Consider the following 18,407-nt stretch of genomic DNA (forward strand, 5'->3'; position numbering starts at 1 on the left):
TCAAGCACATCCCCCACCCCCAGCCTCGTCCAGTCCTCTGGGGCCAGATCTGGGTCAAAAAGACACCTGTAGCTCCCCAGAAGAAATTAAACTATTCCCACACAGGACAGCACAAATCCAGGATTAAGTGGGAAACATCGAATTGCTAAAGACACATTCAGCTCACACTGCTAAACAGAAGACAGAACTCTCAGTCTAAAGCGTTTCTATTTGAATCACTCTGTTACTTCAGGTGCCTTTCAACACCTTGGGGTAGGTTTGCCTGTTCTGTTTGCCTGCTTCAAAGGACTTATCTAACCAATGGAAGTGGATTAGACATGTTCATTTGCTGGCCAGCTTCCAAAGCTTCTTCCCAACTGGGGGGGGCACCCCCTCATGTGGTCCACAAAGGCTCAATGTAAAAAAGGAGTTCCTGTGGCAGTTCAGCAGTGACAACCTGAGTTCGATCCCTGGCCTCGCTCAGTGGGTTAAGGACCTGGCGTTGCCTTGAGCTGCGGTGCAGGTCGAAGACACAGCTCAGATCTGGAGTTGCTGTGGCTGTGGTGCAGGCCAGTGGCTGTAGCTCCAACTGGACCTCTAGCCTGGGAACTTCTACAGGCCTTGGGTGTGGCCCTAAAAAGACAAAAAAAAAAAAAAAAAAAGTCCAGGTTTCAGCTCTCCAGAGTGGGGGACCATGTCCCTGAAAGGAAAACCGAGGTCCTTACCTCCTACTCTGTCTTCCAGCCCTAAAGCTGATTCAAGAGGCCAATCAGTAGAACCAAGTAGGAGATGTGGGATTTTTTTTTTTTTTCTCCCTTCAGGGACAGGAAGCAGATGAATGATGGAACTATTCTGGCTCCAAAACAATTCGCTGATTACAAAAAGTTCTTAGATGAAAACTGACATTTTAAAACATGTGATACAAGTGATTTAATGAATTTCTATCATGCTTGTGCCCTCAAAGGGCTGCTAGGATTAAAAAAAAAAATAGGACCATAAAACTTGTGTATCACCATTTGCACTTATTTAGAATTTTCTCCACCTCCCCACCACCTCTACTAAAAGTATAAGATGAAATAGAACAAATCTAACAAAGAGCAGAGGATCTCAAACCATCGTCAGCTATTGAGGCAAAATCTTTGCAGGATAAATGGCTTTAACATCAAGTTCATTAACACCCTTGGAAGCAAAGCAAGAGGGAAGTTAGCCACAGGATTCTCTGCTCCTCCCCAGAATGTTCATGAAAATGGCCTTTTCTAGCACCCACACTATACCCACTGCAATATCTGAAATTCAGGGTAATGCTTTAAAGGAAGATTTTATTATTTTTCAGGTATGGTGAGCCCAAGAGATCAGGAGATGACTGCCACTGAAAAAATAGTTTGTGGGGAGTTCCCATCGTGGCTCAGCAGTTAGCAAACCCAGCTAGCATCCATGAGGACGTGGGTTCAATCCTTGGCCTCGCACAGTGGGTTAAGGATCTGGCATTGCCAAGAGCTGTGGTGTAGGTTTCAGACATGGCTCGGATCCTGCATGGCTGTGTCTGTGGCGTAGGCCGGCGGCTAGAGCTCTGATCAGACTCTTAGCCTGGGAATCTCCAAATGCTATGGGTGCGGCCCTAAAAAGATCAAAAAAAAAAAAAAAAAAAAGGAAGAAAAAAAATAGTTTTTGGGAGTTCCCATTGTGGCTCAACGGGTTAAGAACCTGACTCATATCATGAAGATGCAGGTTCGATCCTTGACCTTGCTCAGTGGGTTAAGGATCCGGCACTGCCACAAGGTGTGGCATAGGTTGCAGATGCCACTTGGATCCTGCAAGGCTGTGGCTGTGGCTGTGCTCCATTCCCAAGAAGAAGAACCTCCACACCCTGCAGGGCTGTGCAGGGAAGCAGCAGGGTCGGTCAAAGGGCAGAAGGAGCAGAGGTAAAAAAGTGGGCGCAAGATTTTATTGTTTCCATAGACAAACAGGTCAGGACAGGGTGAGCAGGCTTAGGACTGACTGGTCTGAATAATTTCAGCAGGTTCTGCAGCAGGGGGGCCACCTCTAGCTGTCTGGTGCCTGGCCTTGGGTAGGAGAGAGGACTATTGCCTCCTGGAATATAAGAGCCAGATGGAAAAGGTGGTTTAGGGCTCTGGATGGGATGGTTTGCATGTGAAAGTTCCTGGGTAAGTCCTTTGCTACCTCTAAGAACTGCCTGGTTCTGAAGGAGCAACCCCTCCCCAGGCAACGAGGCCATAGATGCCAGAGCATCATGAATTCACGAAATAAGGAGATACTGTGTTTTGAGGTTTGGTTTTTTGGGTTTTGTTTTGTTTTGTTTTGTTTTTCATCTTCTTAGGGCCACACCCAAGGCCTATGGAAATTCCCAGGCTAGGGGTCAAACCAGAGCTGTAGCTGCTGGCCTACACCACAGCCACAGCCAAGCCAGATCTGAGCCTCATCTGCGAACTATACCACAGTTCACTATAACGCCAGACCCTTAGCCCACTGAATGAGGCCAGGGATCGAACACACATCCTCATGGATACCAGTTGGGCTCATTACTGTTGAGCCACAATGGAAACTCCCAGAAATATTGTTAATACAGGCAATGACACTGCAAGTTCTTGAAGGGCCTTTGGTACCACCTAACTGCAGGCAAATATTATTTATCATCATTTTGGTGATAAGTCCTATGATTTTAGGATCCCTTGCATTGCAAATGACAAAAAAAGAAAAAAATCAATCTGGTTCAAACAGGAGTAAGAGGTGTATTGGCTCATGTATCTCAAAGTCTAGCAAGAACAAGAGGAAAGATATAGCTATTTATCTCCCAAAAGCCCAGGAAAGAGGTTGGGGAAGAGGGCCAGCATCTCTCTACTGTAAAGGATGCAGTCAACAGAAGTTAAGATGCCTGGTTTTGAACCTGCGACCTTGAGAGCTCAGATTTACAATGATACCAATGGGAAGAAAAACGCAACTGGTAAATAAAAGCAAAGACAGTTCTCTTTTATGGGGGGCCATAAAATTTATAGGAATATTTTACATTCGGGACGGCCCGGCTCATTACAGTGACCAATAGGTCCCTAAGTGCCATCAGTTTCAAAGGGACTGTTGAATGAAAGTCCACAATTCATTCCTGCAATGAATCCCCGCTTCTGCTGGATTTGTGCTGTGTGAAAAGCAGTCCTCTCCCTCTGAGCATCGCTGTGCTTCCAATTCAGAAAAGCTCCAAGCGAAAGGGCAACAAATTCCATGAGCCTCGGAGTTCGAATCAGAGCTGTCATCGCCAGCCTACACCACAGCCACAGCAACACCGGATCCAAGCTGCATCTGTGACCTACACCACAGCTCACGGCAACACTGGATCCTTAACCCACTGAGCGAGGCCAGGGATCCAACCCGCAACGTCATGGGTCCTAGTCAGGTTCATTTCCATTGCGCCACGACAGGAACCCTGAGAACAGCTTTTTTTTTTAATTGACTTGGACCTACCTCTGTGACAGAGAAGGTGATTGACGTCCAGAGGCCGAGGGAACCCACCTCTGCTCCCAGACCTGGGGGTACCTGGGCTTGATTTGTGGCCCTGAATGCCCCCCACGCTGGGTGAGGTGGTCTTTACACACCTCTGCTTTGTGGGCCCACCTCTCCCAAGCCGCTCTCCCCACATACCAACCAGCTTCCTGTATCCAGATTGGTGGGGATGTGGAATCCATCAATGACGAGCATTTCAGGAAAAATCGCTTCCCTGAAATAGCAGAAACATGTGCCTACACCGCCGAGCTGCACCGGAGGCCTGCGGTGTCCTCCTGCGAACGACACGGGTCCTGGGCCTCCACCCCCCCAGCCAGGCCGTCCACCTGAGCCTGAGTGCAAAGCTCACTCAGACCAACTCAGAAGGCTGAGTCTACACATGAGATGCGTCTCTGCCTCCCTCTGCCATCTCGCCTGCAGTGGAGACGTGTGCCAGGGGAGGAAGTGCCAACGTGCCTGAGGGAAGGGGTCCACACCCCAGGCAGGTGCACCCCAGCTCCCTCCTCGGGGCTCCCTCTGCCTCAGTGCAGCACAAAGGCGCCAAAGCTTTGCACCACAGCCTCCAGGAGCCCCTAAAGAAGTCAGAACACACTCTAAAATAACAAAAGAAATGCTTGCCAGAGTTCCCATTGTGGCTCAGTGGTTAAAAACCCGACTAGGATCCATGAGGATGCAGGTTGGATCGCTGGCCTTGCTCAGTAGGTTAAGGATCCGGTGTTGCTGTGAGCTGTGGTGTAGGTTGCAGACATGGCTCAGATCCTGCATGGCTGTGGTTGTGGTGTAGGCCAGCAACTGTAGCTCTGATTGGACCCCTAGCCTGGGAACCTCCAGGGTGCGGCCCTAAAAAGCAAAAAAAAAAAAAAAGAAAGAAAGAAAAAAAGAAGAAGAAGAAAAAGGATACAGATTCTGCAGAGTCTAAGACCTCAGGGTCTCCCCAGGACCCAGTTAAACAGCCAGACCCATGATCTCCATGGAGGTCCCCTGGGGACTCGTTCCTCATAGTCCCTGGTGGGATGAAGAGGCTAAGATAAGACTGAAGACCTCGCAGCGGATTTCAGCCATCCCTATTGTTCGTGTCCCTTGACCGGGAGGAATCAGGCGTGGTCCACGCTCAGTCACGGGCAATCCTGTGGCCCCGTGAGTGTCCCTGCCGCCCAGAGGCCCCTCCATCAGAGTTAACTTTGTCCCCTACGCACCCAGTCTCATTCACACCCACAAGAACCAGATCCAACAAACTGGACTTCAGCCCAGCGGCGCTACCATCCCCGCACATCTGGGCTCCGCTCAGGACGCGTTGGGCAGCTCATGCGTTCTCGGCTGGAAAGGTTTTGTTTCCCTTCACAGCTCTGCAGAAAACCGGCTGGAGAGTGAACTTGATTCAGAAGCTTCTCCAGAGTTCTCTCTGGGTCATTTCCTCTGGACGGAAAAGAGGAAATACACCACAGTGTCTAAGAAAACCAAGTCCAGTGGCTGATCCGCCACAGCGTGTGCAGCTTCAGACACAAGGACGGCCAGGAGTCCCTCCATCCCGCCTCCCCCAAAGAGAGACTGTGAGGGGTGGGGGGCTCATTCTGACCTCCGTCGGTTACTCCAGAATCGGAATCAGGCAGATACTTGGGGTGCAAATCAAACTGGGGACCCTTCCTGCCCCGCACACCCCTCCCCTCAACTCCATCCTCCTTCTGCCAGCAGTTCAATCACCTCTTGCTTTGCTTTTTTTTGTTTAATTACATTATAGTGGATTTACAGTGTTGTGCCAATGTCTGCTATGAACCAAGGTGATCGGGTCAAACACACATATACATTCTGGTTCTTATACCATCATCCATCGTGCTCTATCCCAAGAGACTAGACAGAGGTCCCTGTGCTGTACAGCAGGACCTCATGGCTCATCCATTCTAAACGTCATAGTTTGCATCTACTCACCCCAAAGTCCCTCCCCCGAGCTCGGCAACCAAAGGCTGTTCTCTGTGTCTGTGAGTCTGCTTTGTAGATGGGTCGTAGGTGCCATATTTTAGATTCCACGTGTGTGACATCCTCTGCTACTGGTGCTGCTCTTCCTTGAGTGTCCTCTTCCCTCTTGCTTTCTTGACGTTTCAGAAATTCAAAGGCCCTGGAGTTCCCGTCGTGGCGCAGTGGTTAACGAATCCGACTAGGAACCATGAGGTTGCGGGTTCTGTCCCTGCCCTCGCTCAGTGGGTTAAGGATCCAGCATTGCCATGAGCTGTGGTGTAGGTCACAGATGCGGTTCAGATCCTGCATTGCTGTGGCTCTGGCGTAGGCTGGCAGCGACAGCTCCGATTCGACCCCTAGCCTAGGAACCTCCATATGCCAAGGAAGCGGCCCAAGAAATGGCAAAAAGACAAAAAAAAAAAAAAAAAAAGAAAGAAAAGAAAGAAATTCAAAGGCCCTTTAACGCTATTGGCTCTGTTCTCCCCTCTGCAAAGATTTCAGACACACCCGCACGCATGCCCACACACAGAGCGAGGATTTACTGCTCTGGAAATACTGCTTCTTTTACAGACCTATCCTTCGAAAAGTGAGAGATTCCCCTCCAGGGACGGACCGAAGGGCATTGGTGGGAAAGAAAAGGCCTGCAGATTCAGGCAGCCCACCCAGGTTCAGGCGCCTGGAGGAGGTGGGCGGTGGTCAGGAGCAGGGGAGAAGCAGACGGAAGTCACCACGACTGGCAGACCCCAAAGGCAGCTGGTGCATCGAGAGGCTGAGGCTTAGCGCTGTAGCAGAGGTTCAGAGGCTTCAAGGCTCTATCACAACATCTAGTCCACCTCCAGGTGGATACAAACCTGGGAAGGGACGCATTCATCTCCCGAAGCTGTGGCGCAGTGAGTCTCAAGGCGGGGACAACAGCTCAGTAAGTTACACTCGCCCAGCCCAGAGAGTCTAAGCGGCAGCTCCGACCTCCACAGTCAGCGAGTCCGTTGAGTCATCACCGTACACCACCCTGATACGGATTTTCCTTTTTCTTTTTGTCTTTTTAGGGCCGCGCCTGCAGCCTATGGAAGTTCCCAGGCCAGGGGATGAATTAGAGCTACAGCCACCAGCCTACACCACAGCTACATGGGATCTGAGCCACATCTGCGAGCTACACTGCAGCTCACGGCAACACCAGATCCTGAACCCACTGAGCAAGGCCAGGGATCAAACCCAAATCCTCACAGAGACAATGTTGGGTCTCTAAGCCGCTGCCATGACAGGAACTCCTCCAGGCAGAGCTTTTATTTAGCATTCGAAACAAGTTCCAACCCAGGGCTCAAGAAAAAGGAAGCCAAGGGGAAGGATGCAATTAAGGGCATCATTTCTTGCAGACACGGATGCTAAAAAAGCAACAGTTCCTCTTTCCCTTTCTTCCTTCCACCCAGGGATCGAGGGAACCGGCTCAGAAGCCCCACTCTGTGGATGCAGTTGTTCACCGCTCAAACGTGGGGTGGGGTTGTGATGGATTTGGAAACGAGCCTCTATCATGCCCCCTCCAGGGAAGGACTTCAGCAGCCAGCCTTCCACCATCAGCCTGCACGGATGGCTTCAGCTGCCACCTCACCCAGGGCCTCTTGTCAACGTGACTCACCCCCGGTCACCAATCCAGGCAGGAATACAGAGGCCTGGCCGTCTCGGCCCAGCTTAGGACAGCCCTTGGGATCCCCACCCCTGCTCTTCAGGCCCACCTGGACCCCCCCCTCACTGAATAACCTGCTTCTTTTTTTCTTTCATTCTTTTTTCTTTTTTTTAATGAATTTTATTGGCGCATAGTTGATTTACAATGCACACAAACTTAGTCACTTTTGAACCCTGCACCGTAAAAAGAGCATCACCAATTTTCTCTTCCCCTAAGAAGCAGCTACCATGGGCCCAAAGAGACATTTCTATTTGGTGCTTAGCCGAGATTTTACACAAGGGACTAAAATGTGACATTATTTGAGCCCAATCCATCCAGACGAATGAGCCCTCCGCACTTTACAGCCTTGCCCTCCATCAGAGGCTATTATCGGCGGCCCACAAGTGGTCCCCTTCCAAGAGCTGGGGGCTCAGCCACATAACTAGGGCATAACGGCCTCCCATCCTGCAAGCAGCCCTGCAGGTCTGTGCAGACCGCCGAGCCGGACAGCTCCAAAGAGCTCCGGGCAATTAAGGATTTGCAGCCTGGAAAGGCCCCAGCCCAGACCATTGTACCCAGTGCTCTCAGACGGGCCTCCCGGTGGTCATCGACTCAGCCCTGGTCCTCCAGCGGGGACAGGGACAGGCTTGCTCCCGGTCAGTGGCCATTCGGCAGTGACAGAAGAAGAGCAGATGGAGAATAAACTCAAATAAATATTCATAAGGAGAAAATCAATTACTCACCTTATGTGCCACCTGGCCCTGCCAGCCTGACTTAGCTCCCGGCCGCAGGAGGCGCGGCGCACGCGCAAAAGGGGGCTTCCCCTCAATGGTGTTTGCAGAGTCCGAGGGTTCAATGCCAAACCGGGAATGCTGGCACCCCTGACCTGAAAAGATGGAATATCGTGCGTCGGTGACCTTTAAAACAGGAACCAACGCCACAGCAAGATGACATGGGTGATGGAACGAGCGAGGCTTTTCCAAGTCAGACTGGCAGGGGCTCGAATCCCAGCCTGGCCCTTAACTCCTGCGCCTTCGCTCTGACTGCACTGGACAGGCCACCCCAACGCTGAGCCCCCCCTGTCACCTGACAGTCAGGAGAGACACCCACCTGCGTCCAGGGGTGGGGACAGGGCAGAGGGACTGAGTGGGATGACAAATGTGAAGCACCCGGGCATGGCGGAAAGAACACCGTGTCATAGGGGAGAGGGGACCAGCCAGTGTCAAAACCATGAAAACGGATGGCCTAGTAACGCAGGAAGACGTGTGATTCCCATAGCCATTCACGACTCCACGCAGGGCTTTTTAGGGAAGACGTATTTCAAGGATTATATGCAATGTTTCTTAGGAGTTCCCTGGTGGACCAGTGGTTAAGGACTCAACATTGTCACTGCTGTGGCTCTGGTTACTGATGTGGTGCAGATTCACTCCCTGGCCCAGGAACTTCTGCATGTCACAGGCGCAAAGAAAAGAAAATTTTAAATAAAATAAAAAATAAAATGTTTCTTGACTATTTTTCAGTTGTTATTTTTAAACAACATGGCGCCCCTGCATAGATCCTTTATTTCTGCAACCAGAGCTATGACAGGGACGAGGCCACCAAGGGTTACTCAGCATTAAAAAAATGCAGAGAACCTCAAGATCATAAACTGTGCTTTCAATGCTGTTTTGCAAAATGGCAGAAATGAATGGAACCAGAAAGTCAAGGTCAAGGGCACCGTCCTCCCTTTGCCCAGGGGCCCCTTTCTTTCCTTTTTTTTTTTTTTAATTAATTTATTTTTTTGCTTCTTAGGGCTGCACTCGCGCTAGGGTTCGAATGGGAGCTGCCACTGCCGGCCTACACCACAGCCACAGCAACGGAGGATCTGAGCCGCATCTGGGACCTACACCACAGCTCATGGCAACACAGGATCCTCAACCCACTGAGCGAGGCCAGGGATCGAATCCACATCCTCATGGATATTAGTCCGGTTCTTAACCCGCTGAGCCACAACGGGAACTCCTGGAATTCTGCTCTTACATTGAAATTTCTTACTCTCCTCACAGGAGGTTTGACTCAGTGCTGTAAGCTGGTTTTAGCCTTGGACACACCTGTGCTCACCGAAACTGTCCCCAACACACATACCCCCACTGATGGCCGTGGCTGCCCCTCAGCTCCCAGGCCTGCCACATTCCCCAAACAGAGATGGGACGCCTGCAAGAGAAAAGGCACAGATGGGACCCTGGCAGGAGCCCCAGCGCCTCTGCCCCCTCCCCAAGCGAAGACGCACACACTCAGCCCAGCATCAGAGGCCCGAAGCAGCTGCATTAGAACCTCAGCCTTTGAACTCAGGAAACCTCAGTCTTGAGGGTGGGAACCAAATGCAGATCTCCCCTCAAACTTGAAGGTGAGCCGGCCAGAAAGGGTGGGGTAGCCTGGAAGGGGATGGGGAGAGAAGGGGGAGGAAGAGGAAAGCTTGGTTCATTAGACTCTGCTGTTTCAGGTCAAGAGCCCGGCAAGGAGTCCCCTTGTGGCTCAGTGGGTTAAGGACCTGGTATTGTCATGGCTGTGGCTCTGGTTCAGTACCTGGCCAGGAAACTCTGCATGCCATTGGTCTTACCTCCCCCGCAAAAAAAAGACCCCAGGCAAGTCTTCTTTCCACAAGTTCACGACCATCCTCCTCCACCAGAGTCCGACTTCCAAGTGCTCTGAGAAAGAGCCCCAGGAGGAAACGGTACCTCCTCCGTGCATGGCAGCCCTCTCTTCATCTCACCCTCTGGGCCCACACAGCAGGCCTCAGCCCCCCTGGGACATGTGTGTCCCCCGCCCCCGCCCTGCCCCTCGGTGCCCAGCCTTCCCCTTCCCCACCTTTTGCCTGCAGGCCCGTGAGTGCATCGGTGCTGCTCGCCCAGCCATCTCCCAGAAACAGAGGCTCCACGTCTGTCTCTTCCTTTGGCTGGTCCTCAAACGTGGCGCCTCCACGCCTTCTCCCCAGGGAATCAGGAGGTGTCACCCTCCTGGCACATCAGGTGGTCACAACCAGGAAACTTATCCAGGCCTCAGTGTCCAGAGCGTCTCTGGGGGTTTCCTTACATACAAATGATCGCTGGTGTCACTGGCCACAAGACTGAACTCAATCCACAACCCCTATGCCTTCCCCAGAAGTCAGGACGTCAGGCTCCAGGCTGACACCACGTGGCTCAAAGCTCCCATCCTTTGATCTCAGGGTTGGTCTTTCCCATGGCCACCCACCAACCCACAGCTGTCTGGGTGCCCACCATGAGTCACCTCCTTAGCACAAACCCAGGTGTGGCTCCAGGGCCCAGCATGAAGCACAAAGACAAAAGCTCCTTCCTAGGAACCTGGGACAAAGGCCAGACAAATTCTTATACAGCAGACACCCGATCATCAACGCCCACCCAGCCCGACCGACAAGGAAAGAGAGGAAAGCAGACAATTTCCCAAGAAGTGTGGACAGGCCAGCCTGGCAGTGACACACGTGACCACACCTGATTGCAAGAGAAACTGGCGATTTTAGGCTAGCTGTGATTCTAGAAGAGAAAACAGATTTGTTGAACAGCAGTGCCACTTGGATAAACCTGGCGTAATAATATTTGTCTTAGAGGGACAGGCTGACAGTAAGAAATGATAGTTTCTCAGACTCACAGACGTGGAGAACAGACTTGCGGTGGCCACGGGGGAGGCGGAAGGAGCGGGATGGACAGGGAGTCTGGGGGTCGTAGATGCAAACTCTTGCATTTGGAGTCGACAAGCAATGAGGTCCTGCCGTACAGCTCAGGGAACTACATCTAGTCTCCTAGGATGGAACTTGGTGGATGTGAGGAAAGAACGAGTGTGTAGAGATGTGTGACTGGGTCACTTTGCTGTACAGCAGAAATTGACACTTGAATAAAAAACTACACTCAAATAAAAAAAATTTTTTTAATTAGTTTCTTAGCATATTACTTGGTACACGGTGGGCAAAGGACGAGCTTCTAAGCTCCTCCTTCCTCCCTGGTCCATCATCTCCCTAATCCCTTTCTACCCTTTGTTTCTGCTTTAATATTTCTGAAAGTCTGACTTTCCTCAAACCATTGCCTACTGCACACACCACCTGGAGAACAGTGACAGGGTCCCCACTGCCTTCAGCGCGAAGTCTAAATTGCAGAACCTGGCATGGCCCCCTGCCCCCACCTTCCTGACTCTGCCACCTCTGTGTCCATCGTGGGACAGCACTGCTCTCAGAACACACCACGCACATCTGCTTCAGGAAGAGCCGGGCTCTCTGGCCCCACCCCAGCCTCACTCATATTCAAGAAGGAACTCGTCTCCCTTTCTCCCCTCGACTGAGAGTCACTCCTGCAGGCTGAGCAGTTCCTCTGCACTTACTGGGCACCTGTGATGCTTCTTCACACTGTTCATCAACTTCCATCTGTTACGTCTTCCTTCGCAATTCTATCTCAGTCCCTAAGGGCAAGAACCATGGCCATAAGTTCCCTGCTCTTACCCAGGGCAGTTTTTTTGTTTTTGTTTTTGTTTTTTGCTGGTCCCAAGGCATTCAGAAGTTCCCAGGTCAAGGATCATACCCACGCCACAGTGGTGATCCTCGTGACTGCAGTGACAACGCTGGATCCTTAACCCACTGAGCCACCAGGGAACTCCCCAGGGCAGAAAAGATACTTTTGGCAGAAAAGATACTTAAATAAGCATGTGTTGATTGAGGCATAAACCAACAGTACGACACACTGGGAAGAGTTCAGATCTGAGCTTAAAATGCAATCACACCGTTTTCAAGCTGCATGATGAGCGAGACAAGGTCATCCTTGAAGAGATGGCTAAGTCACGGCTAGTTACTGCTTCTGGGCAGAGTGGTGGTGAGTAACAAGTGAGATAAATGTATATAACGCACCTAAGACGCAGGGTGCCCTCCCCAATGTCAGTTCCCTGGCCCGGCCACCCTCCCTGAAACTGACAACCTAGAATGACCTGGGAGGGGACAGGCAAGGCTGGAAAACGCACTTCACCTTCCAAAGCTTGATGGTCCTACTCCAGGAGATGAGGTGCTCTTTGACTCTAAGGAGGGGGGGATGGGAATTGAGGTCTGGGAGATGACCAGATGCCAGCAAGTTCAAGATCAGAGTTATTTCAAGAACCATTTGCATCCCAAAGGTTGGACCTCGGCGGGGAGCTGGAGATGATCCACCAGTTTGTCACATTGGCAGGAAGGGGAATGTCAAGCCCTAAAAAGTCACTGGCCCAGACAGCCCTAGTTTCAGAGCCCAGTGGTGAGGGCACTGGCCTGTCCTGAACCACCTGGCCTTCCCCCTGACTGGGGGACAACAGGGACCAGCCCAGGCCGGAGGCTCACAGGCCCCTTCCATGTTGACAAATGTCTTAAACTGGCCATGAGGACAGCCACCCTGTGGCACCCAATGAGCCCATGCTGTTTATAACATGAGGTACAACTCTGGACAAAAATAAAGCCCTGATCTGCCTGGAGAACAGGTGTGTATCTGCCTTTCCTTTGAAGCACCACTGATGACCCAAGAAGGCGCTGCATAGCCTTTAAGGAGCAGCTTCTAGACACTTTCTAATTCGAGACAAAGGAGTACCTCCGCTGTTCCCAGGGGGCTGCTGCATCTCCCACCCCCCTGCTCCATCAGAGGTGAGAGGTAACACCCCCCCCATCTCTACCATACCCCCCACCCCCACCCAGAACTTGCCAGTGATTCATCTTGGTTTCCTGGGATGAAACGACCTTGCAGGTGCCCTGAACACTAACTGAGGAAGCTGGTGTCCCTAAGGTGCCACCCTGCCCTGTCCCTCCATCCAGGAGCCAGCAGTACCTGGAGGAAAACGGCAGAGAGTGGATGGTAAAAGTTTACAAAGCTCGGGAGGGACCAGGGCTGGGCTGACCCAAGCAAAACGAAAGGACTGGTGGGACTGGCGGGGCCCACCTCCATCCGAGGCCCCTCCGCTGGGCCGAACTCCCCCCCTCTGCCGTCTGGCCGCTGGATCTGCAAACTTCTGGGGTTCTGATTGGTGCGCATTCACTCAGAGATGTTCAGCCCCTCTGGCAAACACCCTGCCCTTTGCATCCCTATTTTACAGGTGAGCGCAGAGCGCTAAGGCTTCGGTGGAAGGTCATTTCCAAGGTCAAAGGGCTAGCTGGTGGCAGAGCTGGAAAACAGGACTGTTGGGCCTGAAGCCACCCTTTTACCCCTGTACCTCCCTTTCTAAACCCACCTGGGAAGCACTTTGCAGTAGAGTCTACAGAGTGTGGAGAAGAGTGGCGAGAGGATTGTGAACTTGCCTGAGGGCCAGGAAATTCAAAAATCCCCTTGCAGTGGCGTTAGAGGCCGGGGCGGGGCAGGGGGGGGGGGGGTGCCGGCGGAGGGGCTGGGGAGTAGTCTGGCCCCATCACCATGACAACATGCAACCCGACTTCCTCTCTTGGTGTGATCGTCACTCTGCTCACCCTCTAACAAGGACCCCGGCGAGGAAAGCCATCCCTATTCTAACTGGTGAAACACTGAGGCTCAGAGACGTGGCGAGGTGCGGGGAAGAGCCAACAGACGATGGGAACGGTCTTTGCAGGACAACTGCGCATTTATGAAACCGTCACGGCAGAAGAACATCCGTGCCAGATCCCGGGCCCATGGCTGGGCCCAGCTGCCTCCCATTCTCTCCTGAGGCCAGGCCTGCTGCGAGGTTTCATTACATTGCGTGTTTTTATCATTTGATATCTGTAGCCAGATGCCTGTAGGCAATAAATGCCCTTCTCCATCAGTTGAAGCAAAAAAATGTACCTGCCATGGCTGTATTTGCTTCACTGGGCCGCTGACTTATTTTAAGAACTAAATCTTGCCTGTTACTATATTTTTCACTCTGGGGTGCGTGTGCTCCAGGACCGACAGTGATAACTTACACCCAAGGCAGAGCTTCCTCTCGCGCGAGAACGTAGCGCCACCTAGTGTCCACTTGCTCCACCGCAACCAAAAGAAATAACAGCGGTAACCTTGACAAAGTTTGCGCTCTCAAGAACTTCTTACACGCATTTTTCTCTTCTCACATAACGGAGCTTGCCTGCAGCAGTATATTCGTCTTATTTTTAAGATAAATAAGTTAAGACACGAGGCTCCAGCAAGAAAGCTGAGTAAGTTTTCCACTTGCCAACCCGGGGGGGGGGGGGTCATACTTTCCAACTTGGGTGGCTGTCATTTATAAACGATGAGCTCATGAGAGACGAGGGCTCATGCAACGCCCAGGTGCCCAGAACACCACCGCGCAGGAAGGCAGCCCTCCCGCGGGACCTGATGCAATCGTCTTGGCTTTATTTAGCCTTTCGTACCAGCGTCTCTACGCTCTCGGGGCAGGCTTATCCTCACAGCACCCTTAAGGGGTATAGATCTCAGTGTGGGGGGTTTCCGTTGTGCTAACAAAACCAGTATCCATGAGAATACAGGTTCAATCCCCGCCCTCCCTCCGTGGGTTAAGGATCCAGCTCCTGCGTGAGCTGTGGTGTAGGTCGCAGGGGGGAATCTCAGGGTTATTAGTATTTTGTTTTAGGGCCGCACCTGCGGCATAGGGAGGTTCCCAGGCTAGGGGTCAGATCAGAACTGCAGCTGCCTGCCTACACCCCACCACAGCAACGTGGGATCCTTAACCCACTGAGTGGGGCCAGGGATCAAACCCACATCCTTGCAGATACTCGTCGGGTTCGTTACCCCACGAGCCACAATGGGAACTCCATCAGCGTTATTAGATGCAGGTTCCCACAAGAACTCACTTCCTCTGCAGCAGTGAGGGTAGATGTGGGACTGCCCACAGCCCCCTAAACTCAGTGCCTCTTTGCCAGTGCAAGAACCAAATCCATCACCCCAACACCATCCAACAGTTCTGACCTTCAAGCTCCTAATTCTTTTCAGATATCCAGAGTAGGGTCTCTCCATCTTGGTACCACTGGGTTGAATGGGCTGGGGGGGCTCCGTCCTGTACACTAGGAATGGTCAGCAGCGAACCTGGTCTCTACCCACTAGGTGGCAGTAGCGTCCCTCTCCCCATGAAGACGATCGGAATAGCTCCAGGCCCCGCCAAATGTTCCCTGGGGGTCCAAACCCAGCACTGGTTGAGACCCACTCTTCTAGAAGGCAGGTACACAGAAATGTAAAAATAAAAATACTACTAGTGATAACAACTACTGCTCCTGCTACCATTTAAAAGGCACGAATCAGGAGTTCCACTGGGGCACAATGAGTTAAGATCTGACTACAGCAGCTCGGGTCACTGCAGAGGTACAGGTGTGACCCTTGGCCAGGGCAGTGGGTTAAAGGATCCCACTTTAACTTTGTAAGTTGTAACTGCGGTTCGGATTCAGTCCCTGTCCCGGGAACATGCACATGCCATGGGTGCAGCCATACACTAAAATAAAATAGACACGAAAATAAAATAGAATAAAAGGCAAAAATTACATGCTACGAGCCCTATGAGTTTATCTTATGTAATCTTCAAAACCAAGAAACCAGTCTGCGTTGACTCTCTAAGGAAAGAAACACTTTCATTACAGATAAAATGAGGCTCAGAGATGTTAGGTAACAGGCCAAGGTCACATAGCCGGTAGTGGCAAAGTCACCATTTAAAACCAGGCTCCTGTGACTCCAAAACCTAGCTCTTCACCACCTCCAGATCCTGGGGCCATAGATCACCAACGTTTCTGGAACAGTCTTGCTTCTTCACAGCCCTTCTAGAATATGCTAGCGCTATTCAAATAATACATCCAGATTTCAGCTTAAAGACATAAACACTGTAGCTCCTCTCTGTAAAAGGATCAATACAGGGAGCTCCCCTCGTGGCTCAGTGGTAATGAACCCGACTAGTATCCATGAGGACGCAGGTTCGACTCCTGGCCTCGGTCATGGGTTAAGGATCCAGCAGACACAGCTTGGACCTGGTGCTGTGGCTGTGACATAGGCTGGCAGCTGCAGCTCCAATTCAGCCTCTAGCCTGGGAACTTCCATATGCCACCAAAACGGCCCTAAAAAGACTGAATTTTAAAAAAAAGAAAAAGAAAGAAAAAAAAAATCAATCCAAAGTGTTAGGGCAGAGATTTTGCTCCAGGGAAGAGCCTGGGTCTGAGTTCAGTGGCCAATAATTGACTGTATGGCCTTTATTTGGGGTCAGTTATTTAAGCTCTCAAAGATAGTTTATTCATCTGCAAGATAAAGAGAATGAGTTAGATGAGGTTTTCAACCCCACCACACACTAAAATCACAGGGGGAGCACAAAGAAAGGAGTGCCCGGGCCACAACCTGAACCAATTCATCCAGACTCTCTGGGTCCTGGGAAGTAACATTTTTAAGTCCCCAGGTAGCCCAATGCGCAGCCAGAACTGAGGCTCATGGCACTAAGACTCCCCCGTTCTGTGTTTCTATCGTCAGACCCAACTCCCCGTAGACTTGGAGGTCGTCTTTCCTGCCTCCCACGACACACAAAGTTGTTTCAGGAGCGGTTACTTTCTCTCTCTCCCACGACCATCCCAAAAGTCTTGAATGACTTCCTGGGACCCCCCCGCCCCCGACATGTCAACCACCGTCCAGTCCCTGGACTAACCATTTCCAGCATCTCTGTCTACCAACCCAAAGTCTGGAAACCCCACCACTGTCAATGGCAGCAGGAGGTTGGAAACATCTAGAAAAAGCTGCAAAGAGCAGGCAACATGACAGAAGACAGCTGTGTCCACTGAAAGACTATCCCTTTACCGGCCTCACTGAGTGTTTGCCCCACCTGCCTTTAATATGATTAATTCTGATCCACGGTCTTTTAGACAGTGGGGGAATCTCTTTTTTTTTTTTTTTTTTTTTTTTTTTTGGTCTTTTTGCCTTTTCTAGGGCTGCTCCCGCGGCATATGGAAGTGCCCAGGCTAGGGGTCCAATCAGAGCTATAGCTGCCGGCCTACACCAGAGCCACAGCCACGCGGGATCCGAGCCTCATCTACAACCTACATCACAGCTCTCAGCAACGCTGGATCCTTAACCCACTGAGCAAGGCCAGGGATTGAACCAGCAACCTCATGGTTCCTAGTCAGATTCGTTAACCACTGAGCCACAACGGGAACTCCGGGAATCTCTTCTTTCTGAACATGACTCACTGACTCCTATTTCAGCCCAAAGGCGAGCGATAATGTCTCACTAGCAGGTGCCCAAGAGGAGTTCTGGCTGCAGAAATGGGACTTTAGGCCTAAGGAACCCCACCTCCCCTGCCTCCTGCCCCCTGCATGTCTGTGAGCAAAGCCCCTACAGTAGGTGCAAACGAGTGATAACAGTAATACCCATCGAGGAAGCACTCTCAGGATGCGAGGCTCTGGGTAAAGTATTCACATGCACTGTTTCATCTCTTCTTCCCAAGCACCCGCAGGAGCAGGCACGACGGTTGTCAGTATCGTCATCATCACTGTTCTCACTTTACAAATGAGGAAACCCAGCTGTCTGCCCTCACTGGTCCTCAGCCTGATCCCCACGATTCCACCAACTACCTGAGTAACAGCGGTTTCCCGCTGGCCCACAGCTCCGCAAGGACAGGGTCACATCCCTTCAGTTCTCCACTGACTCCCAGACGGGCACGAGAAGAGCCAGAATTCAGACGTGGGCAGGTGGGCCCTCCCTGCCTGTTAAGTCTGTAAAGAAGGCTGAGAGACAGGGGACTGGGAGGTGGACGGGCTGGGGGACGGGCAGGCCACGATGGACATGAAGAGAGTATGGACGGAGGAGAGATGGCCAGTGGGGTCAAGGCCCCAAGGTTTTCTCCAGGTGGAGGCCAGGGAGGGAAAGAGTCCAGCTCGCACTGCTCAACACATGACAGGCCAATAGCGAGATGGTCCCTGGGGCAAGGACTAGTGACTTTAGTTGGAAAGCCAGCAGACCAAGAAGAAGGTGGACTAGTGTCCCAAAGAACCATCTTCCTCAGCTTAGAATTCAGGCTCGTTTTATCGTAAAAGGGGAGGGGGTACAGTCCTGGCTCTGGCCAGACTCTGGAGGCACTGTGTTCATATTCCCCTTCCTGCAGCCATTCTCAGGTAGGTCTGGTCACAGAAGTATTTTAGCTTAGTGCTCAGTATCTGGGAGGCAGGGTTCCCAGAGATGGGCCATCGCGTATAATGTAAGTTTGTAAGCTCATTCCTCTAGTGATTAACTTGCAAGAGAATACAAAGTTTCTTCCCAATTACAGAGCAAGGAAAGACATCTCTCTGGAGTGGAGGGAGGGTTTTTTTTTTTTTTTTTTTTTTTTTTTTTTTTTTTTTTTTTTTTTTTTTTTTTTTTTTTTTTTT

General features: G+C 51.4%; 2 protein-coding genes across 2 annotated transcripts in view; one reads left to right on the top strand and one right to left on the bottom strand.

The window, feature by feature from the left end:
• DISP1 (dispatched RND transporter family member 1) overlaps positions 1 to 18,407 on the top strand; it is a 1,033,384-nt gene that overhangs the window by 610,925 nt on the left and 404,052 nt on the right. The window lies entirely within an intron of this gene.
• LOC110255736 (uncharacterized) overlaps positions 1 to 18,407 on the bottom strand; it is a 230,729-nt gene that overhangs the window by 205,065 nt on the left and 7,257 nt on the right. The window contains exon 3 of the mRNA XM_021065090.2: positions 7,849 to 7,991. Within this exon, the coding sequence (XP_020920749.2) occupies positions 7,849 to 7,991 (143 nt within the window). The remainder of the gene's footprint in view (positions 1 to 7,848; positions 7,992 to 18,407) is intronic.

This window comes from Sus scrofa, chromosome 10 (genome assembly GCF_054392235.1).
Source record: "Sus scrofa isolate SSC_HxYL_T2T_F1_AM1 chromosome 10, Sscrofa_HxYL_maternal_Yorkshire_Landrace_v2.0, whole genome shotgun sequence".
NCBI lineage: Eukaryota > Metazoa > Chordata > Mammalia > Artiodactyla > Suidae > Sus > Sus scrofa.